Source organism: Crocodylus porosus, unplaced genomic scaffold (assembly GCF_001723895.1).
Source record: "Crocodylus porosus isolate Cpor-Errol unplaced genomic scaffold, CroPor_comp1, whole genome shotgun sequence".
Classification (NCBI taxonomy): domain Eukaryota; kingdom Metazoa; phylum Chordata; order Crocodylia; family Crocodylidae; genus Crocodylus; species Crocodylus porosus.
The window spans coordinates 6,765,872-6,792,083 of NW_017728951.1; the positions used below are offsets into that span (position 1 = coordinate 6,765,872).

General features: G+C 38.5%; 1 protein-coding gene across 2 annotated transcripts in view; it reads right to left on the reverse strand.

The window, feature by feature from the left end:
* DOCK1 (dedicator of cytokinesis 1) overlaps positions 1-26,212 on the reverse strand; it is a 545,238-nt gene that overhangs the window by 454,237 nt on the left and 64,789 nt on the right. The window contains exons 3-13 of one of the 2 annotated variants that reach the window (XM_019555687.1): positions 23,967-24,007; positions 20,304-20,359; positions 18,421-18,517; positions 16,102-16,250; positions 12,073-12,208; positions 9,232-9,389; positions 8,069-8,150; positions 6,811-6,946; positions 6,017-6,089; positions 3,155-3,234; positions 360-485 (exon numbers count right to left, since the gene is read on the reverse strand). In XM_019555687.1, the coding sequence (XP_019411232.1) occupies positions 360-485; positions 3,155-3,234; positions 6,017-6,089; positions 6,811-6,946; positions 8,069-8,150; positions 9,232-9,389; positions 12,073-12,208; positions 16,102-16,250; positions 18,421-18,517; positions 20,304-20,359; positions 23,967-24,007 (1,134 nt within the window). Of the gene's footprint in view, positions 1-359; positions 486-3,154; positions 3,298-6,016; positions 6,090-6,810; positions 6,947-8,068; positions 8,151-9,231; positions 9,390-12,072; positions 12,209-16,101; positions 16,251-18,420; positions 18,518-20,303; positions 20,360-23,966; positions 24,008-26,212 lie in introns of both variants that reach the window. The other variant, XM_019555686.1, reaches the window with a different exon arrangement.

Sequence of the window (26,212 nt, forward strand, 5' to 3'; positions counted from 1 at the left end):
TACTGTGCAGTATTATTAGGCTACCGTGCAGTAGCATCACCTAAACATTCACCTGCATTTTATTTAGTACTTGCTAATATAAGTATTAAATAAATGCGCCTTAATGACTGCACAGTAGTGTCTCGTGTAGACGCGCCCTATGCCTACTCTATCACACCAATGCATTTAGAAATATAATTTTTTAAGTAAACAGAGGGGATCCAAAATAAAAGTATGTAAAGTTACAAATTATTTTTGTAAATATGGTTCAGGGAATCAATTTTATTTCAAACATGGTCATGTACCTGAAGAAGCATATCCTTTTGTAGAATGCCAGTTTGCCTATCAGTAACCCAACTCAATAACAGACAGATGCTTACCAGGCATAATGATCTCAGGAAACCCCATTTTCCGGGCCACAGCTGTTGACCTATCCACTAAGTGTGGAAATTCTTTTCTAATCTGATGAATGTCTCCTGGAAGAAGTTTCAAAGTCACCCATAAACCTGCAGCATAAAATTAAATTATTAGGTTTTATTTCCAGGGTTTCGTCTTTTATTTCAAAATACTGTTTTGACAAATTCAAAAGGTAACAATACATGCACAAACAGCTGTTCCAGGGCTGAAAAATATGAAACGAAAATTAAATATTATAACCACCAAACCTGGAACAAAGCACAAGGGATATACCCAACTAGAACAAGTTTTATGACACGTTACAAACTTCATACTTTGAAACAGACAGATTAATGAGAAAGTAGCTAGGGAAGCTACAGACCCTCTGCAAGAGGCATGGAATATGATAGTGGTATATCGTGTGATATTTCCATAGCCTCATTGGAGGGGTTTATTACACTATTTCAACTGTAGGTGCAGGGGTAGGTAGACCCCAACTCCCATACAACATGCCATTAAAAACAGAATGTACAAGCACAATTCTACCCAGCATATAGGTATAGAAAGAAGATTCAGCTCTTTCTCCCTTTCTCCCCAAAAAACCCCAATCCAATGTATGCCATGAACAGTTTGCTGGGTATTTTGCTTTACAAGATTGTAATGATAGAAAGTCTTTCCTTTTATTCAGTGCTCATTTAGGAAGAATACATTTTGTTGAGCATGATACCAGACATAGAGTACTTTAGAAGAGACAGGCTAGAATGGGATCATGTCCATCAAGCGTAAAACAAAAAAAACAAAAAACAGATTTTGTTCATTAAATCCAAGACAAGGACAAATTTGTAAAATAAGCAAAGATCAATGGAAAGATGCTGATATCTTCAATCCTTAATTGGGCACTGAGCTTAATGGAGGACCCAGTGAAGTCTGCAACACAGAGCTAACAGAGAGCCAATTAAATACATTTTGCAGAGAATGTGACAAAATGGGTGCCAAAGTATCCCACCTTTCCTCAGGAAATCTGAGACCTGTATTCTGCTCACCAGACTTGAATACAAAAGGGATCTTGCAAGAAAGGATTATTAAGCCATCAATAGCAGTGGCCTGCAGCTCATGCCTGCCCTTTGAATTTTCATGAGTTCTTTCAAAATGAAAGACAATAAATGTTTTATAGGAAAATTTCAAACATCAATACTTGGAATGGAAAAGCCAAGAAAAAAAATTATACAAACCATCCACAATAAGGTTACTGGAGTAGATGTCACCAACACTTGATATTTACCTTTATTTTTTCCCCTCAGTCCATATTATTTAGTTTCACCTATGGAGCAACTTATAAAAACATAGCTTCTACTCTACGTGCCACTGAAGTGAGTTTGAATAACTATAGCAAGCCATTAAAACTCACTGTTTTTCAAGATATACTGTACAGTTTGTTTTAGTACTAAGACACAAAAGAAAACTGTGGAATCTCAGATGAGTTTGTAGCAACTTTGTAAATAATGACTTTTTAATGGTGGTCATTGAAATTATGTTTCCAAGAGAATAATTACTAAAACAATTATAAAAGTAAAAGGAGAAAAAGAGACCTAAAATAAAAGTATACATATAAAACATATGGTTTATAATCCTCTTACATGATTAACTAAATATTCATTTTATTTTTAAACTGTTTGAATAAACAAATAATTCCAAGTTAAACAGTCTAATAACAGTCTGTGGTGCTTTGTTGCCAGAAGTGCCAACTAGTTGCTTCTCAAATTGTACTTGGATCAGAATGATTGGCTATACTACTACCTCTTACAGATGAAGAATCTGCAAGGATTTATAAAGGAAACAGAAATTTAATAATTTGTAATAATAGATCTCACAAAAAGTGGCTACTATGATCTTTCAAAATAGCACAAGGCAAACAAAAATCATGCTTCAACAAGCAACCAAAACGAAGAATATTTTCATTAGGCCTATAGCTCAGATGCATTTGTATAAATAAAAACAAAGCCCCCATCTACACAACATTAAATTAATCCAAAACCAAAAAGAAAAGAAAAACCAACTGAGTACATAACATTAGGGACTGGAATGAAGTTAAATAATTGAACTGCTACACATTTTATGTTAATAAAGTATGGTATAGAAGTTTGGAAGTAAGCTTAATTTCAGGTCAGCAAAAGGTATGCTGAAATAAAACACTAACTTTTTTCCTAGATCTGCATATTTACTAGACCATCTTGGCTACAACATTAACAGTCATTCTATAGGCAGAGCAACCGCCTTTATTTTGTAGCCCTCCTTACTGGTTTCAATTCTGAAGACATTAATTCCTTTTTCTTCTTGACAGGAGGCCAACCACTGTGAATATAGCTGCTAATAGGAAAAACAATGAGAAGAACAGGAAGGATAAGACTTCTTCCAGGAGAAGTCTCTAGGAGAGGTCTCAAAGAGAGGCCAGAGTCCACAGGCATGAAAGCCAGGTCTTGAGTCACTGTTCTGCATGCACAAATATAGACTTGAGTAGGGCAGAATTAAGAGAGAGTTAGGGATGGCAAATATTGCATAAAAAGGATAGACAACCTGATCTGTAACAAGTCAAAAAAATGAGGGTGTTGCAAGAAAAGAAAAGAAAAAGCAGTCCAAGTATATGTCCTGGTACCAAACAATAGCAACAAACAAACAAATTAAAACTGTGTATCCTCCAGTCCAAATTAAAATACTCAGTTGGCATAAAGCAAGCAATAATTTATCTGGTATGCCAGTTAAAATAAAGAACAGTACTTACCCTGACCCTTGTGGTTAACTTCTTTAGCAGCAATCACTTTGTTTATAACAGTCTGAAGGAAATCATTCTCCCCTGCCACCCTGGGTGAAAAACGGGATGATATGTTCAGCTGCTTGTGTCGACTGGCGTCATCCAATGCTAGCCTGGAGGATGCACATGACGACCAACACCAGGAAACAAAGGGTCACAGAAAACCAGAAGTCACAGTAACAAGGGAACATAAAAGATCATATCATAGTTGTGACAAAGAGTATTTATTAGTCAACGCAAGACAAAGGACAGGAAAGGTAACAAGAAAGACACAGGAAGATCATTAATCAAGAAAATGCTGACCTACTAAAAGAGATGTAAAGCAAACCTACGTTACCCTTCCCCAACAGGAACATGCATGAATCAGTTCCCAATCCCACTTCTAATAGCATGTAAATAAAGGAAGGAAACCCAAGAGGCCCCTGTTAAATAGTGGAAACCTAACCAGGGTGATTTTACAAAAATGTAAAGTATTTTAGCACAGCAGAACCTTCAGGGCAGCTTCTGCAATTTTATATATTAAGCAGTAGTGAAGATGGTTGAAAATGAAACTAACTTTAAAATCTCATAGAGATGGCTTAGGGCAGGAAAGGAAGATATTCCAAACACTGTGTTATACTTGATGAACAAATAAAAATGTGAAAATTATATGAAATGTGACATTTGATGTCATTTAAGTATTCCACACTAATCTTAAGTGCTTTTGACAACCACTGGTTGGTGGCCAACAAATGGATACAAACAACAGATGAAAACAGAGTTGCACATAGCACAATAGAAGCAAAGCACGAAATGAATAAGAAAATGTGCCTCACACAATTTAAGTAAACATCAGAAATAATGACGCCAATATTCATCATATATTTGCACATTACTCATATTCTTCATATAAACTTTTTCTGAGAATGTTTTCACTTACTGTAGCAAAACACATTGTACATGCTTTCAAGAAGCTGGTCTGCATATAGACTATAAATCAGTTTTAATGAAGCAAAAAACTACATATTCCATTAGCTTCTACTTCGTTGATCAACAAAAATTCATTTTCAGTGACTATTTTCCCACACACTAAAATATAACTTGCTATGGTCTGACAAACAACAAACACTAACATAATCACTTTTTTTTCTTTAAAAGGCTCCATTTTCTCTGAACAACAGGATTATATGACTATTACCTGGTCTTTAATATGCTATATACAAAGTCCACTGCCATCATGAAATACAAAGATGAGGTGGCTAAAGCCACATATTGCTACCTAATCTCCTCAAAGATCCAACAAACCCTAAAACTTAAAACCTTCAAACTCCATCCTTACTAACGGTATGTACTTTTTAATTAGATTTAAGTTAGTGGCTAGTACGTTATTTCAATCAATGGTTTAGATTTGTTTTTATAAACCCTCTAAAACCATCAGGACATTAAGTCATCAGGGAACACTTTTATATATATATTTTTTTTTTTCCTGCTTTGAACAGAGATTGTGGTCTACATGTCATTCAAAGGTAAAAAGCTGAGCATTTGTTTTTTATAGAGATATACTTCATTCATCCCCTCCCACATCCCACCTCACTTTGTGGGAGGAAATTATAAAGCTACTGATGTAATCACTAATATCCCCACACATTTGCTTTGTATTAATAAGCATGCTCTTCTACAAAACAGACAGTCAAATCTGAACTATTCGACCTAAAAAAGCAAACTACAGATATTGTGTATGGTGCAAGATCACCTGTACTGGGCACAGCACACCTAATCTGCTTCACTAGCGTCTAGACTTCACTGGGGCCATCATTGTGTACGGTCAGATCCCTGCCGCACCCAGGTTTTCAGGGACCCACTCCTGAACAGCAACAGCCATGGGTGCTGCACCCAACTTGAGGCATAGGCGTGCAAATAGAACCCCTGAGGGTTTCTGTGCCCGCACAAAGGTGATGTCCGTTTGCAACCTAAAAAAAGTTCAGATTAAAATCCAAGTATAACCCTTAACATTGCATTAACTCGTATTTCAGTGTTTTGTCATGTCTGTTCTATTGCTTAGTCTCCAATGATTTAGGGGGTGTACAGGCTTTCTCCGCTTCCATATTTTCTCTTTTAAAAAAACAAAACAAAACAACATTTTTTTTGTTTTTAGCCAATCTACTCTCTTAAAAGTTACCAAACCAAGTGTTTAACAGACTTTGATCTTCTGGTTATACATAAAACTATGAGAGTAGTTTCATGGATAACCAATCTCTCCTTCACTTCCCCAGTAGTGAAGCTAGTTTAAAAAAACTGAAACGATATTTTAGTATCTACACTCATTATTTTTATGCTTTCCCTCTCTAAGATTGGTGGTGGTTGACCAACACGAACATCTTCCACTAGCAGGCAGCTAACTGACAACTTAATTCACACAAGCCACTTACCATCCATCAGGTGGTAATAACATAGTCATTACCACCCATGGCTGGTTTGGAACCAACAACATAGATATTTTAAGATTTTTGTTTCTTTTATCTAATCTGATCTTGTTAACAACATTCTACCTTGAACAAAAAGGAAAAAGGAAAAGCTATTTTTCAACCTGAAGCATAAAAGAAAGAGAGCGCTTACGAACGGGTGAACTCTTTTTGACACTATCATCCCAAATGACAGCAAGAATTAGCAAGGGGAAAAAATGGTTAAGACTATGTCTGAAATTCCCACCAAGAGCAATTTTAAAAACATTAGAAATCTATATCACATTAGTGGAATGTAAGATTAATTTCAGAAGCTGACTTTGAAAAATGTTTTACATTATAAATCTCCCAATATCACCTCTGAAAATTCTTTACACTATACTGTACTTACGGTTGAAATGGTATAAAGTGTTGTTTGTCTTCGTCATCAACTTTCCCATTTATTATGTCAGTTACATCCATTACTGTAATCAAAAACAAAAAATACTTCATTAAATGATCAACAAATAAAAGACAAGGGAAATATAATGTATGAAAGCACCTTCATCTTGTTAAACACTGATGATCAGAAAGTTTTTCTTTTCAAGTATAAACTGAGAATTACCATGGTGAAAGAAATGGACACACCTGAAACTAGAATTACATGTGCACATATATTTTTGCCACGTGTAGTCCTGTGGCACTTATGAAAATGATTCCCTAGAGCTATTACTTCAAAAGGTTTTGCTCATAGGGTCAACTAGAAGGTTAACTGCTGCTTCCACCTACATAGATTTAAAAATATACCCATTTTTCACCACATTTTCACTTCTTTATTGCAGCCATTATATTATGCAATTTCTAACATCTTCTACATTACTCCTAGTATTCATAAGTTAACTAAATAACTTATTTATGACAGAGTTGAGAACTAAATAACCTGATCCCCTGCAGTTTAGAAAAATTAAAGAATAAAGTATAATCCTAGTTTAAACTGTGAACCATTATCACACTTTTCCAAAGAGATTTCAAATAACTGATTATGTATGTTCAGAGTAATACATATAGGCAAAACACACATGAAAGACGTGGCAGGTTTTTTCTAAACAAAAAGTTGATGAGAGTACTGAACAAAGGTGCAATATTAAAAGCAGCTCTTATTTACCATGAATTCTGACAGCATAAAAGCTAAAGAAAATAGATTACCTGCTACACCAAAAGGTCGCCGTAGCCCAGAGGTTAGTTTTCTCGTGTTGTTGTCCCTCAATTCCATTCTGCCTACTCTGACAATCTGACATACAAAACTGATTTTCTCTCTTTTCAGGTCCTTACTGCCAAGGTCCTAGAAATATTAATTTCCATATATTATTTTACTATAATACCATTCACTTCAAGTTTCACTTTAGTGGACAGCAGAAAGAATGGATTGTGAACAAACTATCTTTTCAGATTCTAGATTTTAGCATTTGAATAACTGATTCTCATGACTAAAGAATTTTGATAAGAAAACTTGAATAATGAATTTGCACAGAATTCAAGATTCATCATTAGAAATCCAAATCATTTTGAAGGGCACATCTACACGTGCTATTAATGTGCTGGAAGCTTACTGCACAGTAAAATACTTCACAGTAAGCTTTCCCCACAAAAGCATCTACACTTGCACCCACTGGAAGCAAATTTGCTCAGGAAAGGAGCAATTCAGTGGAGGGCTATTCCTACACTGCTCTGTCCCCTGACAGCAGCCAGGGTGGAATAGCAAGTAATCTGTAAGGATCTCCCAGGTGCCAGCCCTGGGCTGGCAGGGGGCACCAGGCTCAGGGGAAACTGTCCTAGCTGTGGAGTAGCTGCCTCCCACCCTCTCCCCCAGCAGCTGTTTTCCAGGCCCACACGCTGATCAGCAGATCAGGGCATGGGGCTGGGAAACTGTTCCCTCCCCCAGCAGCTGTTACCCAGCCCTGACCTGATCAGCTGGGAAACAGATGCCCATGGGAGGGGTCAGTTCCCCTGCCCCCTAGCGCCTGGGCTGACTGGGAGCAATTTGCTCCAGGTCAGCTGTCTACACATGTGCTACTGCATGGTAGTTACTGTGTGGTTAAACTACTACCTGTATGTACTTTACTTTCAGCTATTAAACTAATTTACTGTGTAGTAAAGGCTGCACAAGGGTAGACTCTGATGCTTAACTGCACAGTACATTAGTCTACTGCACAGTAAAGGATCTCATATAGATGTGCACACAGAGTTTAAAATCTTTTTTTACAATTTTGGGAGAGGAATTGCTTGGCTTTTGCTCATGTAAACTACAGCTACTAGAAATCACATCAAAATCAAAAATAACTTACAAGTTTCCTCAAACCCCAAATTCTGGTCTGTAGAGTTAGCCCACACAAAACCCATGCAAATCTTTCAAAAACATAAAACAAAGAGCTTTAAACGCAGCAAAAAACAAATACATACTTACAGTGAATACTGCTCGAAGATTATGCAATCTGTCTATGTCTTTGGGTAACCCAGAACTTGACCATCGCACCAGATAGTTTTCACTGTAACAAGATTGTTGTTTCTTAAAACTCTTTTTTAAATAAAGTAACTTGCAGATTTTACATAATTAGACTAAACAAACAGCCTAATTTTCAAGTCCTACAATAAGGTTGTACTCACGATGCAACTGTATTACACCAGCATATTCCTAGTCCATAACTTGTTCCTGGGGTTTATACACTGTCACTTGTCAGTTTACAGACTTACATAGTCTTTTAATGCATTTTATTTTATTTTTACACCTGTTAGTATAGAAGTGGCAGCTCTGGACCACAAAGTTGGATGCCTTTTCATGCATCAACAAGAGAAATAAATTCTGACTGTAGAAACTTTATTGTGAGCAAGTCAAAATATCATACCTCAGCTTGACTTTAAGATCAAAGTTACTCTATGCAGCTAAGTTTGTCGAAAGTGGACAGGGGGGAAGCTATAATATGGAAACCCATAATAGCATTTTTGCTGCAACAAAGATACATCAGCATTCAATTGTCCTTCAGGTTCTCTACAAAGGTCATTTTCTAACTCGTATAACCACACAGGTATACTAAAAATGGAGTTTTATAGATTTAAAAAATGAATATACTGTTATGGCCTTTTGAAAAAGACACCACTGGTGTGTTGAACATGCTGCCCTGATCAAAGTAACATTTACTGAGTAGTTGCTGTTATATTTGTGAGCATCACATGTAAAAAAAAAAAGCAATTCTTAAACCGTCTAGCATGATGCAATTCCTGTAAGAAAGCAAGGGATCTAGAACTCTAACTCTACTGGTGAGTGAGAATCAGAGCTTTGCTAGAGTCTTCATATTCCATTTACGCTCTGCACAAGTGAAACTGAAGACACAGTATGATAACAAACAGTATGAATTTGTAATGCACTGAAGCTAGAGACTAATTTGCTGCTGTGCTGAATAAAGCAGCTGAAGTGTAGTTAAATTAATGCTTCCTAGCTAACCTGATCCTACAGTTCAGAAAATGAACTTTCCAAAAGCCCTCACACACCAAGCTATAACTCCTTACTTCCAAAAACCAGCCAGGCACAAAACCAGCAAAGTATAAAAAATGCAACAGACAAATACTAACCTGATAAACTTCGACTCCAGTGGATCATAAAGAGACATAAGAACTTCAGCATCTTCTCCAATTTTACAGACTACATTTTTTAAATTTACAAATAAAGCGAATGAAGGAGTGGCAGCAAACTTGGCTTGTCTGTTAATATCAATGTTCTGTTTTTGAGACTGCAATTTCAAACAGATGAAATAATCAAACTTAACTGCACTAATTAGTAAAGAAAGAGCTTAAATCATTGATCTACTATGGAGCATTTATCTCTTAGCCAGAGAAAAGTAAGAATAGCCTCCAGAGCTAAAACAGGGCTGGTCCAACTGGTGGCCCATGAGGAGTAAATATGAAGCCCCCAAGCTCTCACCCAGCTACTGCTCTCCCACTGCTCTGGCTACAGCTGGAGCCAGAGTCTCCGGACACCCTTCCCTCCTCTGGCTCCACCCCAGGTGGCAGGGCAGTGCAGCAGTGCAGGGAGCTGAGGGTAAGTCCAGGTCACACAGGTTCAGAGGGGAAATTCGGGACTGTGCCAGAGGTGGGAGGAGTGGTGAGAGGAGTCAGGGTCACACAGAGCAGTGGGGTGGAGCATCCGCACTACACATTGGCCAGTGGTCCACGACTCATGTGGCACAGCCCACATGGCATCCAGCCACTGCTAGCAGTCCCCAGGGGCTTAGAAGTTGGACAGCCCTGTGTTAAGAGAAGAAATCTAAACTTCATTTACTGGAAAGGCTGAAGAATACCAAGATTTCTTTCTGGGTCCTTCTTAGAACTTTGTTCCATCAAAAAACTTTAATTTTCATTCCCTGCTCTGTCAGCTCTCCCTTATTAGTCAGATACTGATTTAAATAGCAGTCATATTTTCATTCCATCTATGCTACCTTTGGTCCTGGGTATGACTGTAAACTGCATCTGATTGGAGGGCCTGGTGACAACATGGTTGGGCTACTTGTGGTTGGGTAACTCTTATAAAATACCACAACGCTATAACCTGCAAAGCAAGTATAGGGTGCCTCAAAACCCTAGCCCCCACTGCCTTGTGGATACTCCTTGGCTGGAAAATGCTAAGGGACATCATCCTGACAAAAACATGCCCTCATCAAGGCATTATGCAGTCAGCAAGAGTTCTTATCTGTTGCTCTGTTAGAAGCTACAACCATCGAGGCACTGAACATCCGGACTCAGAATCCAAAGGCCAGACTATCTCAATGGTCTAAAGGGTGGATGGTAGGTCTTGAGCAGCCTCCACTCCTCCATACTCTTGCCTAGGCATATGCATCAAAGGTCTTGGCGTGATGGTCTCACGACTCCATCCAAGTGGATGCATCAGGGACTGGACTAAACCTCTTATACGTACACCATGATCCAGGGAAGGTGAATAGAGAAAACATAGGGTACTGGCTCTTGTAGCCTTTCCCCAATTTTCATTTTTCAGTCTTCATCAATAATGAATTATTTGAGCTTCTGCGAGTACTTCTATTGCTGTTGCTGGCTTTTCAAGAGCACCAGCAAGACGGTTCATTGCTAAACCAGCCAGAACCTTCTTAATTTTACTGTACTTGCCTTGTACAAGCAGAAGTTGAGGCAATAAAGCTATGTACAGAAGATCAGGCATACTAGTTTACACTATTCCCACTTTTAGTTTAAATTGCAGGAGAGAACATGAATTTAAATTTCAAAAACTGGAAAAGCCAATTGTTAAGCTGAAAAATTGCTTCTCTCACATCTGATGACTAAGTACAGGATCCTAAAGAAAATACTAACTCATCTGAATTACAAGGCAGAGGGTCAGAGCAGTTAGAGCATCTGGCTATGGGCCTTGCTCTAGACCAGGAGTGCTCACCTCCGACTGACTCAGAGAGCCTTGGGATCCAGCCCACGGGGTTTCCCACAGCTTGGAAAATTTGGTGGCAGGGGAGCAGTGACAGTAATACCAGCCCTCCCGGAGGACAAACTCCAAGCCCTGCAGCGTGGGACAGAATTGAGGCAAGACTCTCTTCCCACATGTCCTAATCAGAGCCAAGCCAGGTCCCCTTCTCCCTGGGTTGTAGCCAGGCTGTACCTCCTTCCTACCCTGAAGAACTAGGCTATACCCCCTCTTCCTGCTGCAGGGCTGAGCCATGCCTCTCTCACCTGTGCTGGGTTGGGCAATGCTCCCTTGCTTCTTGCTTGTGAAGCCAGGTTGGGGCTTGGACAGCACTCCCCCCCACCCCCAACAGGGCCAGCCACATGCCACCACACAGCTGAATTGGGGCTGGGCTGCTCCCCTCTACATGGCCAACATGGGGCCCTGCAGGATCTGGCCTGAAGAGGGATCAGGCACTTCCCATCCAGCCTGACAGCCAAAAAGCTTGAGCAATATTGCTCTAGACTCCTGTCAAAGAGAGCACCAAATTAATGCAACTGTAAAATGTTACTAGGGAGACAAAGACAGATAGATATAATCAGATCACTCCCTTGTGTGCCACTGACAGAAAATGGTGTACCTTAACCACACTGGTCCAATGGAATATTAGCTTTTGGAGGGCCTATGGCTCTACTTGAATCTAATTTAATCTTCAAGAAAAGAAACCCTCTAACACATGCAATTTTGCTATCTATATGCATCTCCTCTCTCAAGTCATTTTTATTACTAGTATTTCAGAATTTAATTTCTTGAAGGTATTTTTAAAAAAGGAGTGCTGTTATGAGACAAGTTACAAAGCAACATATTTTTGAGACTTTCAAAACTGAAAACTCTTCATAAACATAAGATCTTGTAAAATTCCTATTTCATCAATCAATAATTTGATGGTTATGAGTATGAATTCATGAGATGTTCAATTTTTAAAAAGAACAGTTATAACCAGCTTATCTTACCTTTTCTTCTAATAGTCTTTCCTCAACTTGTTTAGAAGCTATTTCATGGGCTCGGAAAAGGCTGATTGTACTGGTTTGCTCTGGATCTAAAATGTTGCCATCTTCATCCCTCACAACCAGATCCAAATCAAGAATTCTGTATTAAAATGTATATATGCTTGTAAGTTAATCATCATCATGTGTAAATGACCACATTTAAACATTTTGTGTATGGAGGTTTGTGCTCTGATTCATGCAATAGTCTGGGCAAAAAATCTCTGGAACGCAACATATGACTTGGTAAGTAAATAGAGGTTTAGCTTTTCACCCCCTTATCTTTTTATGCAGACATTGCTGTGTTGTTTCAGAAAACCACAAAGCATTAAGAAACATGGCAAGATACTTCTGTATCCTTAAGTCACAGAGTTACAGGGCACAGACAGAAGTGCAGCTCCCTGCTGTAACTGAGAACACTTAGCGGGAAGTGTTCTGAGTTACAAAGATCCCCAGGACCAAACAGAAGTTCACTGTTGGTTCCAGGGGGAGGGGAATCTAGCTGCTGGCTATGAGCCTGCAGCTGGTTTTTCTTAGCGATGGCCCATCCTCCCTCCCAACCTGTCCCTGCTTCAGAATGGGAGGGGAGGGGAAGGAACTCATTCTAGGAGTTCTGCAGTCAGTGCTGAGGGTGAGGTGGGTGAATTGGAGCCCCCTCACCTCAAAGGGGCTCCAGTGCACCCCTCCCCACACCCTCCAGCAAGGACTGAAAAAAATCCCAAACTGAACTCCCTCCACTCTCTTTCCCCCCTCCCATTCTGAAAACAGCTCAAGGCTAGGTAGTCAGTGCAGACACAAGTTACAGAAGATGCTGTTTTGAAACGTCTTGATTTGACACCTTATGCAGTGAGAGTTCAGATTTTCTCCCAACTAGCCATTTTTAAAGCAGTCTGTCTGCAGCTGCATACTTGTGTTTGGTCACAACTACAGTCTGCTTTCTGTGAGCAGATCAAGTGAAAACAGTTGCTTCTGTCTGCACACCAATGACAAAGGTTAGTTTCTTAAAGAAGAAAGACTCTTTCCTTAAACCAAGCTTCTCTTCTAATAGAACCATTCCTTTATCATTGTGCCAGCCACAGAACACGCCCTAAGACCATGGGATAAAAGAACTTAAGTTCACATTGCTCTAATTTCTCTACTTCATTAAAGGCCCTAAGGAGGGAAAGACATCATCACCTTCCAAGCTTCATCGGGAGATTTTTGCTCTGCTCTCTTGTGAATTTGTTTTGGTAGCCTCCATCACCCCTCAACTACTCAACTGTGTGATTAGTGACTTAGAGTCATCAGCACTGAATCTACTGCATTTTCACCTGCCCACACAAATGGCTGCTCTCTGAAGAGTCAAATACATCTGCCTCATCTAGAGAAAACACAGGAACCATTCTACAGAGGTTTCCTGCAACTGAGCAGAAAAAAACCAAACGATCACAATTCTCCGATTTGTTTACACATGCTAAGCAGAGTGGTTGAGCAGAGAGGGAAATTTATTGGAGCAGATTGTTAAACGAATAGAAGCAGAAAGTATTTGACTTTTATCTTTATATTTTTCATTAACTTCCCCAGTGGCATTTCGAAAAACATATTTAAGTCAATTCTCAAATGCTCCAGTTTGTTTATAAGTTTACTGTACAAATGAAAACAGAAACTGGTTAACTTCACAAAACTAACTGACCCAGTCTCAAAATTTCATATCTACCCATTTAAAAACAAAAATACATATGGTCACTCTGAGAAGCTTCTTAGTTATCTAAATAAAATTAAAAATTGAAATGCTGCCTTTATGTATACACAAATTCTGTTTGCATAGCCACTCTTCAGAAAACAGAAAAAGCAGTTTTATTAAATCTAGTGGGTATCTGCAGGATGCATAAAAGAAAATAGTAATTTGCGTGTCATTTTAGACCTAATGCAGTATGTGGTTACACTAAAAAGGCACTGCACCCTTTTTATTCTGAATATTTACTTGAAAGTTCAAACTCAATTCTCTCCCATACTCTTCAGGGAATGCTCTGATCATTTAATTAGTCCATCAGAACATTATGAATAAAAAGCACAGTACAAGATGCGTTGTTGTATTTGAACACTGAGCATCTGGAGGTTATTCAGAATAACTTTAACCAACTCCTTAGCCAGATGGCAAAATACAGTAGCCAAACAAATAATATCAACAACATCTGGCTAATTGTCTACTGGGTACAACAGTCCATATCTTGGATTATAAATACCAAATTACTTACTGAATGGAATTAGTGATTTTTTTTTTAATCACTGTTTTTGCTGATAAAGTATGAGCACAAGAACTGCAGAATCTGCAGTATTTAAATAACAAAGCAAAGATAACTGAATTCTCATGAGATAATCATACCACAGGGGCATTTAAAGGCAGTTTTGCTGAACAGTCTTCAACTCCCAAAAGAGCAATAAACATAGATTACCCATCCCTTCCAATATTCAAAATGCAATTTTGCACTTCTTAACTTGTCTAAGATGATGGTAAGATTGCTCATTTTCAATTTAAAAAATGAAATCATAATTGGGTAGGAGAGAATCCTTTTTACTGTACAATTATTTAGATCTGCAGTTAAAAAGTTAACTTTTCAAATGCATGGCTCTTGTCACCCAAATAGTTAAGAGGTTTACCTTTATTAAAGTCACTTCATTTGGTTACTTCTGATGCATGCTCCACTGTATATTTTTCATTATTTAGGTACCATTTCTTGGTTCTATTCGTATCTCCTGGATATCTATGACATTTATTTGACTACTAATACTACCTAAGTAAAAAGAACAATGAAGTAACCTGCATTTCCCAAATACTGTAACACTTGTCAATACAAGTGCAAGGTACTGTACCTAAGGAGGAAGAACTAGCAGCATACCTACAGGCTGGTGAACTCCCTTCTAATCAGCACAGAGACAGAAAAGGATCTTGATGTCATTATCGATTCCAAAATGAACATGGGCCGCCAATGTGGGGACGCAGTCAGGAAGGCTAACTGCACCTTGTCATACATCCACAAATGCACCACGAGCAGGTCCAAGGAGGTGATCCTCCCCCTCTATGAACACTGGTCAGGCCACAGTTGGAGTACTGTGTCCAGTTTTAAGCACTGCACTTCAGGGGGGGATGTGGCCAGCATCGAGAGGGTCCAGAGGAGGGCTACTCACATGATCACAGGGCAGCAGGGCAGGCCCTACAAGCAGAGGCTACAGGACCTGAACCTGTTCAGCCTCCACAAGAGAAGGCTAAGGGGGGATCTGGTGGCCATCTACAAACTGGCCAAGGGGGACTAGGAGGCTATGAGAGAGGCCCTGCTCCACCGAGCACTACCGGGAGTAACAAGGAATAACAGCCATAAGTTGACTGAGAGTAGATTTAAGCTAGATATCAGGAGGCACTACTTCACAGTCAGGAAGGTTAGGATCTGGAGCCAACTTCCAAAGGAAGTGGTGCTCACTCCTACCATGGGGGTCTTCAAAAGGACACTAAATAATCACCTAGCCAGGGTCGCTTGACCCCAGCTTTCTTTCCTGCCTATGGCAGGGGGTTGGACTTGATGATCTGCTCAGGTCCCTTCTGACCCTACCAACTACAAAATAGAGCATAAACAACAGCAGAGCGCAAATATCAGGTGGTTCTGGAAAGGCAAGAGCCATTTATGTTGCATTGGCAATGAAAGCTTAAATGACATCTTGAATGAATAGGATGTTTGCACTTCTCAACTGACCTAAAAAAAATCATAGCTTTAATTTGACACCAAACTGACGATATAACCAAGTTTATGAGTGACAGCTTAATAGGCAAATTCTAGTCTACATGTTATAATTTGTACTAGATTTAAAATGTTTTTATATCCCATTTTGACTTGCTGTTAAAGACTTACTTAAAACTACTAGTACTACTTAAAGATTTACTTCCTTCATACATAACTGCTCTATACCAGGTTATATCTTCTCCCCACACCCCCAAAAATACAAATTTTAGTTATCACAAACCTGTTTCCATAATCAATTTTGGCAGTCACTTTCTTTTTCAGTTCCTTAAGCTCATCTTGGGGTAGAGTTCCAGAGAGTATTTGAGATCTCCATTCAATAAGATCATATATCATATGTCGCACGCTGCGAAACATTTCTCTATTATCTTGCTGTTGAAAAGACAATAGTCAAATAAAAGTTACTTAAAAACCTAAATAAGTGAGAATCTTTTAGTTATACATGCATGACAAATTAAACACATGGGCCAAGAGCTTCAAAATGGTGTCTAAAAATTTGGTTTTAATGCTAACCACTTGGCTGTTCCTTCCCTGGAACTGTCACATTCTCACACATTTTGAAAAACACTTACTTAAGTATCTGAATGCAACTTTAAGAATGTAACTTTGGGTTCCTTTAACTATGAACCATGATTAATTCAAGAGCAATTTAATGTATCAGGACATTAAGTATCCTGATATTTAGTTGCATCAGGATACTTAATGATTCACTATCAATAGAGACATCTTTTGGTTTATACAGAGGTGGAGCGGTGCGAGGGTCAGTCTTTTTTTTCTCCTCAAATAATCCAAGCATCACCTTATTAAAACAGGAGAAAAAGACACAAATGTAGATTTTAACAGTGTGAATTTGGACTACTGCATTATTATTGGTAATATTATATTACTTCTTCAGTGCGTAAATAGTGTTTTTAGTAGCACATAGTCCAAGAGTGGAAAGAGAAAGAGAAAAAAATATAGGAAAGCACAGAAAGTGAATTCAACCAATCTACTATGAAAAAATGCCTTGCTTTTCAGTATACTATACAGTATAGTTTACCAGGGCTGCAACAACACTTATTCTTTTCTCAAAAGAGGAGTAATTTCTGGACATACAAGGGGAGAGAATACCATTTCCAGCCCTCCAGGACGACAAGAGATAAGATCTTAAAATCCTTGAACTCATGTTTCCAAAGCTGTTGTGAGATATGTTAATTGATCTGCCATCATCCCACTTAAAAGGAATCAGAATTTAAATATTTCTCATGCATAAGACAGCCTCATGATATTCCACAATACCATGCCTGGTCATTGATTCAGTAACCAAAAGGGAAGACTTCCACTTTCTGAATCACAACTTGACTCCCTAAGCCTAGTTAATCCACTCATGCCCCCTTCCTCTCTCACACAGACAATGGGTTTTCCATCTCAGTATCTTTTTGATGGATACACATTAGTCGAACAAAAGTTATTAGGCCCAACACAAGACTAATTGGTTGAAATACAGTAACTTGTGATGAGATCAGAAAAGATGGATATAATCCCTTTAGCTTTAAAAACCTACAAGTCTATAATCTGTCTTCTCATATCTGAAAGGCCTGCTGTTATGGTTCTCTATTTAGGACTGAACTGTATTTTATTTCTAGAGCTATTAACTTTAAAATATATATGCTAAATTAGGGATTGACAAAATACAGCCTATGGGTCAGATCTGGCCCACTAACTGATTGGATCTGGCCCACAGGCAGGCATCCACCAATTGACTGTATCCAGCCCATACTGTGCTCCCGCCCACACCCCCAGTTAGCACCATCCCAGCCCCAACCAGCGCATACAGCTTCCCAGCAGAGCTGCTGCCATAGCTGCCTGGATACTGCTTGGCTCCCCCTGCATCCAGAGGCTCCTCCTCTTCCCCTGCTGCACCTCTCCAGGCAGCAGGTAAGTTTACAGGTTGTAAGAAGCTCAAGAACAAAGGTTGATGCTGCCCGAGAGCCTTTGTCTCTACTACAGCCCTGTCCCCACTGTCACCAAGCCACAACCAAAACAGGGTTTCCTAGAAGCTGATCATGTCAGGGTTCCTTGACAGCTCCCCACTGGGCGGGCTGTCAGAGAAGCAACTGCTTTTCTTCCCTCCTTCCTTTTCCTTTGAAAAAGAAGAGGAGGAGCACTGTGGGATAGTGGGGGTCTCTCTGTCCAAACATTAAACTGGTCCTTAAAAGACAAAGAAGTTGCTGTTTGAAACAGCAGCTTCTTTGTCAAGGATGTGCCATTTTTATGGCACATCAACCATTTTCTTAGCATGACAAACAGCACGAATGTGTGAACAGTTGATCTGGTTGTGCCAAAAACAGCTGATATGGCCAGACAAACGTAACCTCTGCCTAAGCCTTTAGAGGAAAAAGAGTGAATATATGCAAACAAATTCCTTATGCCTTACATTCTGTTTGTTCTTAAAGTTCGGCATATCTAGTTTTTACTTTTCTAATGCAAGAAGATTTATCCTACTTCCCAAAGTGAAATCCATAATATTTTATATGATTTTAAAATAATATGCCATACTTACAACATACAAATGTCGCCATATTATGGACCACTCTCGTAACGTTGTGGTAACTTCCTGAATCAGTGGGAGCTCATTGGGTATAACAGTTTCATGCTGTCTACATTTTTCAAAAACATTTTGATAGAATAGCAAATTATTAATATGGATAGAACTTGTAGAAGTAATTTGCAAGTTTCAAATCTAATTCAATATTGCCACAATAAAGAAAGAACATGTGCCACCATATTACAAGATATAAAGGATGCATCACACACACATACATTAAAAAAGAGGCACTGCATGTATCACTATGGCTTAATAGAGCACCTGGGTGTAACTTGAAAAACTAGCGTTCTATGCCGAATTCCGCCACTAACTTGGTGTGACCTTGGGCAAAGCCCTTGGCCTCAGTCTGTCCACCTGTAAAACAGGAATAGCTAGACTGACTTTCTTTGTATAGAGCTATGGTATCTCTCAATGAAAAATGCTACATAAAAACTAAATATTATTCCTGTGGCTTTTTTTGTATATTGTATTATAGCATCCTCAACTTTCATATAGTGAAATATAGACATGCAATGTCGGTGGCAATTTACAACATAATACTCACAAGAGTATTTTACTTCATATTTTTGAGAATGTTAGGTATCCATTCCACAACACTAATAATAAAGTAGGCATAATATTATTTGGGGCTTTTTTTGTATCTTAGATTTATCAATCAGGATGAAAAACAGGTATTTAGCATGTACAGTGCTATGACATTAAGCATATACTTTCAGCAAAATACATTAAAAAAACCCAAAACCTGGCTTGCAGCTCTTGAGGCATTTACCCATCTAAATAACTTCCTTTAAAATTATGCATCATCCAAATATAAAACAACAGATAGACCTTTTAATATGTCAAAAGTAGAGTACCGGTAGGTAGTTTTGTAATCAGCAAGAAAGATGTCATTATGCAGTAATCATATGATTAGCAGTGTTATCATTTACATACTTAACAGAGTATAAAAATAAATCAGGAAAAAAGGAGGACCTTTTAATCTTTTTCGCCTAATTTCATAACCGGGTGATTGTTTGTCAATTCCACTCAACTTTTTTTTGTTTCACTAAATATATTTTAAATGCCATCTCTGACACCAGTTTTGCGACCTTTCATATCCATGGCCGCTATGTAGGAAATAACTTCAGATATCAACACAGCAATTTAACAACCACTGTATTAACAGAAAAGGCCAAAGTGTCTGCACTCAAGCAAGTTTAGGACAGTGAAAGGAACACCACAAAACCTGATGTTGTGGCTCATTAATAAAGATAACAACTTTGGTAGAACCGCTTCTCAGCAAAGCACAGATGATTGATTTGTGGTCTGAAAGACCCTTTACAATGAGGAGCTCAGTCTACTCAATTTATTGAAGAGAAGGTTAAACGTGACTTGAGTATCACCCATAAGCATCTGCAAAAGGAGAATGTATCTGACAGTAGCAAACATTTCAGACAGGCCTGCAAATAAGTTCCAATGACCAGAAACTGAAATCAGAAAAACTGAAATGAGACTTATGGTTTGTTTTTGTTTTTTAAATACGTATGGTAATTATTTTCTATTTGAATAAGTTATCAAGGAATTAAATAAATTTAAATCAAAGCTAAGAGTTTTACTGTACCTGCCTATTCAGGTCAATATAGTAATCAATACAGATGAAACTGGTATTACTTGCATTATGCAAGCAGTCAGACTAGCCTCTCTCTCTCAGATGTATGAATTGATCCCCAAAAAAGTATTTAGACCATCAGTTCATCAGTCAACTGAAAATGAAATGTTACTCCCCCAATGAATCCAATAAAATTTCAACTACATAAACATAAAAGAATTGGAGTCTTTTAAGCCGAGTCTCCACTCACCCTTTTCCTTCAACTATGGCTTCTTTAAGGTGAATGTAAGTTGTAGGAAATATGCCCTACAAAAAATTGGGGAGAGAAAAGTTAATTTTATTCTAAGTAACCAGATGCACATTCCTAGTTAGCTATAGTCACACATTCATATTACCAGTTTACACATACTCTCATAAACAGCATTACAGAAACAGACTCTTACAACAATAGAACTAAAATTATTTTCCAAATTTCACCAGAGCAGGGCTAGCTCCTCAGATAAAAATGCATGATCTGTGTGGATTCTACATGTCCATATAGTCACACTCCTACTGCATCAGTTTTCCAAGCTCAGTTCCACAAATAGCATATACACATATAGACACTATTAAAGCCTTTTTCTTTTAGGTCTGGTAGATTAATAAAACAGTTCAATACAAACCTTCTGCATTGATTATTCCACTTCTGCCCAAACCCATAGATTCTGTTGCTGCCTTTCTGAAAACCTCTCCTTCCCAAGATTTCTATTCCTGCTATAAGATGTTGCATCTACCCCAAAGTTATACTGCCCCTGATCCAGCCTCTTCCCACTACCTATGTAACAGAACAAACTCCTAATTATAGGAAACACTGTCTCTAGACCTCACATAACCCAAATAAAGGCAGCTGAGTCAGGTAACAAGGGCACAGACGTACACGTACTCTGGGGCCCTCTAGACATGGAAGGAAACATGACTGTGGGATTGTGAATTAGGTCCCACCATGCCTCACTGCTGGTGCAGGGGAAGCGTCCTCACTGATGGGGCCTCCCAACTACGGGGGCACCCAGTGCTCCTCTAACTGGGAGATCACATCAGCTGAAGTATTTTGTGTGGGACATGGGGTGCCCAGATCACATTAGCTGTGGTCTCCCAGCTGCATGAGTGCATGGGGAACCCCTGCAGCTGGGAGACTGCATCAGCTGTCATCTCCCAGCTGCAGGGATACATGAGGTGCCTATGCTTTGGAGCTCCATCAGCTGACAGGGCTTCCAGTTGTGGGCACATTGCTTACATATGCAAATTAAGGCTGGATAGAAACTAGCTATAAAAATTACATATTTTCTAGCTCTAACTTTATAGTTGGTTGAACCTTTTTAAGGGATGATAGTTAATTTGTACATGTGGTTGGAATTAATTGCGCAATTAACCAGGTAATTGTGTAATACATGCAACATGTAGAGGGCCCCCCCAAGACCAGTTCTATACAGACTTTAGCAAAGTTGTAGAACAAATTTCCTACCACCCACTTGACTACCTCATCATCAAAATAAACTCTAAGTTAAAATAAAGAATTAGAAAACAAATTCCCAGAGTTTTTAATTCAGAACTATGGTGAAAGTATTGTACCTTAACATTCAAAATCCCTAGAACAAACTAAACACAGAAGAATTTTGCCTGTGTTTCAGCCTTTTTTGAATCAACTCAAAGATGCCTAGACTGAGTCTCAAAAGGTAGATAAACTTTTAGAGAACAGTTAAACCTAACTCTATATGTAACAGAATGCTGGAAAGCTTTGCTTTCTTTGACGCAATACAAATCTCTGGCTTAGATTTCTATATATTAATACAAACAATGATTACTTTGTACAGATGGGTAATTGTGTAAACTGTGTTCAAATGATAAACTTTCCTTTAAATCTCCCAATCCCATGAATGCTGAAGACACTAGGGTTGAAAGAGGGAAGGGTGGAAAGGAGTGGATTGTCACAACTGAAGGGCAAACAGGAAAGAACGCAGGAAAGAATACTAAGTGTCATAAGAACTAACAAGAGATACTTGTGAGAAAAGAGAGCATCAGAAAGGCAAAGATGGAACAGGCAGACAACTGCAAAGTTCAGCTGGACAATCTAAAAAACAAAAAACTGGGGGGGAAGGGAATGAGATCAACATATTCTGATGAAAAGGAGGTTCTCCACCTACTACTTTGCTATAAATCCTGCAAAAGTAAAGGACAGAGAAAGAGACAAAAGACACAGAATAAGAACACTTCTATTTAAAAAGTCAGCATTAAGAAGCGTTTCTTATTAGGGGCCATATCAACAATGTTGCCAACTCTCATGTTTTCTGGCATTGTTCTTAACGTCTATGCTTTCGGAATGTCTACATGCCCACGCTTTGGGAAACACTACATTCCTGAAGCACAGACTTTAAGAACAACACCAAAAATCATGAGAGTTGGCAATGCTGCATCAATGTAACCTCAAAACACACTGGTTCATCTAACACAGTGAGTTTCTCCTACACTCACCTACTCAAAAGGTTCTACCAGAATTCCCTTTTAAAAGGTAAAACAACTCTCTGAAAATTAGCAGGCTTTCAAAACAGAAGAAATTACATTAGCTTGAGAAGCAGTCCTGGACATTTAGCTGCAAGCAAATTAATTCCAGGTGCTGCTACATTTTTTTAAGTCACAATGAGTGCCTAATTAGTACTTAGGCTGAGTAAGGCGTGTTCTTGAAATCTACTTCCTAAAGAATTTCATGCATCACCAAAAGAGAAAATACCAAAATAAAATGAAAAACCAAAGAGTGGACTGGTTAGGAAGTGGGAAGGTCGTACTACACAACTCAATGGCTGAGTACAGACAGTCAAAAAACTGAAGGCTGAATCAATTCAATCTTTGCAGGTTAATCTAAGCTGTGTTCATTCAGCCAAAAAGCAAGTGAACAAGACGTGCACTTTTGAGTCCAGAAATGCAACTGCACTGGCTCAGGCAGAAAGGGGGGGCACAAGAGCAGGTCTCCCTGCTTGGCTGAAGCAGGCAACTTGGACCAAGGCTAGCCCACACACCCTGCCAGGGAGGAGGGTTTGCAGGGGAGGTGCAAAGCATCCTGGGATGCTGAGGACTGTGAATTAACTTGAATCTATAGGGGATCTGGGACAGAACTTCAATACACCAATTTAAGCTAAATCAGTTGAGTCTGATACTACATCCATCTACATTTATCTTAAACCAGTTTCAGCCATTTTGAAAGTGGCTTATGGGCACTGAACTTCTGTTGTGTTAGACATTTGAACTGGTGTCTAATCACTTATACCAGTTTATGTGTAATTTCGGTCCCTAGCCAATGTGTAATTACCTTTCATTTTTAGACATGAAGAAATCCACTGATGAGGAAGAGAACTCAGAGTTCATTTCTGTATGCAAATGTGTTAATTTTTAAGCATTTTTCTTTTAAAGCAAAAAATCAGGACTATAAATCTTTAATTGTGGCTAATTGCTACTATAAAATAAACCCTAAAAATTGAAGTGCAACATTATAAGCAATATTTCTGCTGTTTCCTTTTTATTTTGGAAAGACTTCTGTAAACAACAGCCCTTTATGCACACTTAAAACCTAACAAGACAAAATTACATTGCACAAAGCAAGATTACTCTATCTTTCACACAGAATGGATGAAAATCACAATGTAAGTCCGCTTATAACATTCCAAGATGCAATTGCATTTTATGAGCAATGCATTATTTAACAGTACATGAAGCCAACACTGTCAGCATTTAATAGATTAACTAGAATTTAAGTTTTATAAAAGTTTTTAGTTGACTATTTAACAAAGTAAATTCTACTATAGAATTTAATCTATTATGCAATTATAACACAGCTTTACATTACAAAAGAAAATTAATTTAGAGTATGAAACAGAACACTTACCTTTTTCGATTTTTTTCTTAATGTATAACCTCTGTACCAACCTAGAAAAGTTAATAAAAACCTTAATAATAAATTGTAAAAGCTTTTTCTTTGGAATAGGGTTAACACCTTAACATTCCTTATATTGTAAGAAAATATCTGTGCTTGGATAGTTACATTTCAGTTTTCATTAAACTGAATATTTTAGATATACAAAATGTTCTTTAAAACACTATAAAAAGAAGAAGCAAGATATAAAACTGAAGTGGGACACTATATGACATAGTTAGCATTCTGCATTATTGGTAAAATGAACATCCTCACTTAAATTAGTTTCATTTAAAGTGGTAATTTACTAACATAAGCTAAACTAATTTGAGTGAAGATGCTTTAGAGATGTACACTGGTTTCACTATTCTGCTCTGAAGAAACAAAATCTCCAAGAAGAGCTGCTGTTATCACATTAGGGAACAGAAATACCACTCTGAAAATCAGGATGTTATGTATATACCAAAACACCACCCAGGAAGAGACCCAGAAGTGGATAGTTTGCAAAATAAATAAGTAAATACAGGCTGATTTGTTTTTATAAAGTGTCAGAAGAACTTCAAGCAAACAGTAGGAAAAATCAAAGTCCATTCATGGATAATTCATGAACTGAAAAAGGGCTACACGTGTCTCTTAAATTATTCACATAGTGCCCCTGAATGCCCGCATTGGTTTAATACAGTGAGGAGAAACAGTCCTACCTACTGTTAGTTAAGACATAGTGTCAGCAAGACAAGAACCGCAGTGTAGCTCAGGAACAGTATCTTCTTAGGGCTCCAACAGCAATACAGTACAAAATCTGTGATGACATACTCTCAGGTGACTGGATGGATATTCAAATAGGGAGGTTTTGGAGGATTTTTGCTTTACCTTTCAACTGACAAATGTATAGCAATTCTCTGGGGCTCTCAATACTAGGAGGCCAAAAGCCCTAATTCAGTGCATGCCAGCAAGCAAACCAGCACTTCAGCTTTCCCTCCTGGCAATTCTATCGTGATACAATTATTTCTATCCAGCACGGCATTCCTCACACTCAAAGGCAGGTGGCCATGCCAGGAAAATAGGGAGGTAATCTCTCATTTATTGTGCCCCCAGTTCACTACACATCTGCAAGCAATCAGCATTACAGCTTTTATTGTTTAAACCATTCTGTTTTTACTGTGACTGTATAATTAAAAAAAAAAAACACACACTATAGTAATTTTCTCTGAGAAAAAGGTATCATGCCAAGCAAATCAGCAGGGTTCTCATGCAAACTGCCCCCAATTCAGTACAAATTCATTTGCAGCCTTGTATTATGACTACTCTGTATTTCAGCTTGTGTTTATATTTCTTGCTTGCTGCCTTAGAGAGCCCACAGGCAAAAGGGTGCTGCGCTCCTCAATTTTCTGAAGGAAGACAGTAAGATTTTATCTCAGCTTGGTACAAAACCTACATTGCTGATTGTTCCATTAAGTCAGAGTGCTCTCATGCAAGCAAGTTGCTGAGCAAGCATTAGGCATAGCCGTTTCAACTTCCTTGCAGTTCACTATACATAGGAAAGGAAAAATTAGCCAAAAGCAAATGGAAGACATGTGTCATGACCACTCATAACACCATTTCCTACCAACTACCCATGTACTTGACTATACATATCCAGAAGGTAGAAAAACAAGAGGAAAAATGCTCTCTCTACATTCCAACTGGGATTTAGTGATGCTTCAGAATTTAAAGACATTAACAAGATAAAGCGCAAATGAAAATGTAACTCCCAAGAAACCGCGAACTAGCAGGAAACCCAATCCCTCAGCTTCTCCAGGCATTTTCAGAAGAGAAATTTTCACTTTTTATCACAGCATTGCCCCTCACCGCTATCTTTCAAAATAGTCTATGCCCAACATTGCTAGATACCAGATGGGAAGAGTACAAAACATATTTCCCAGCCTGAAAAATGGGTGGGCTCAACATAAAGATAAGAAGGAGGGAGAGTAACAGGATATATTGAAGAAGATTGGGGAAGGAGGGGCAGGGGAGAAGGGAAAAGTGGTTGGGGGACAATCCCCCCCCAGGCAGCAGGCTTACGCCAGAGTCTAAAAATAAATACTCAAGTTTCATGTGTGCACATCATATTGATTAGTACATTGCCAAGCAAAACAGGAATCGAATCCAGAACTATGACTCCAAGGCCATTTAATTAATAAATTAAACAAACTTCCATTTTTACAAACATGCACCTCCAG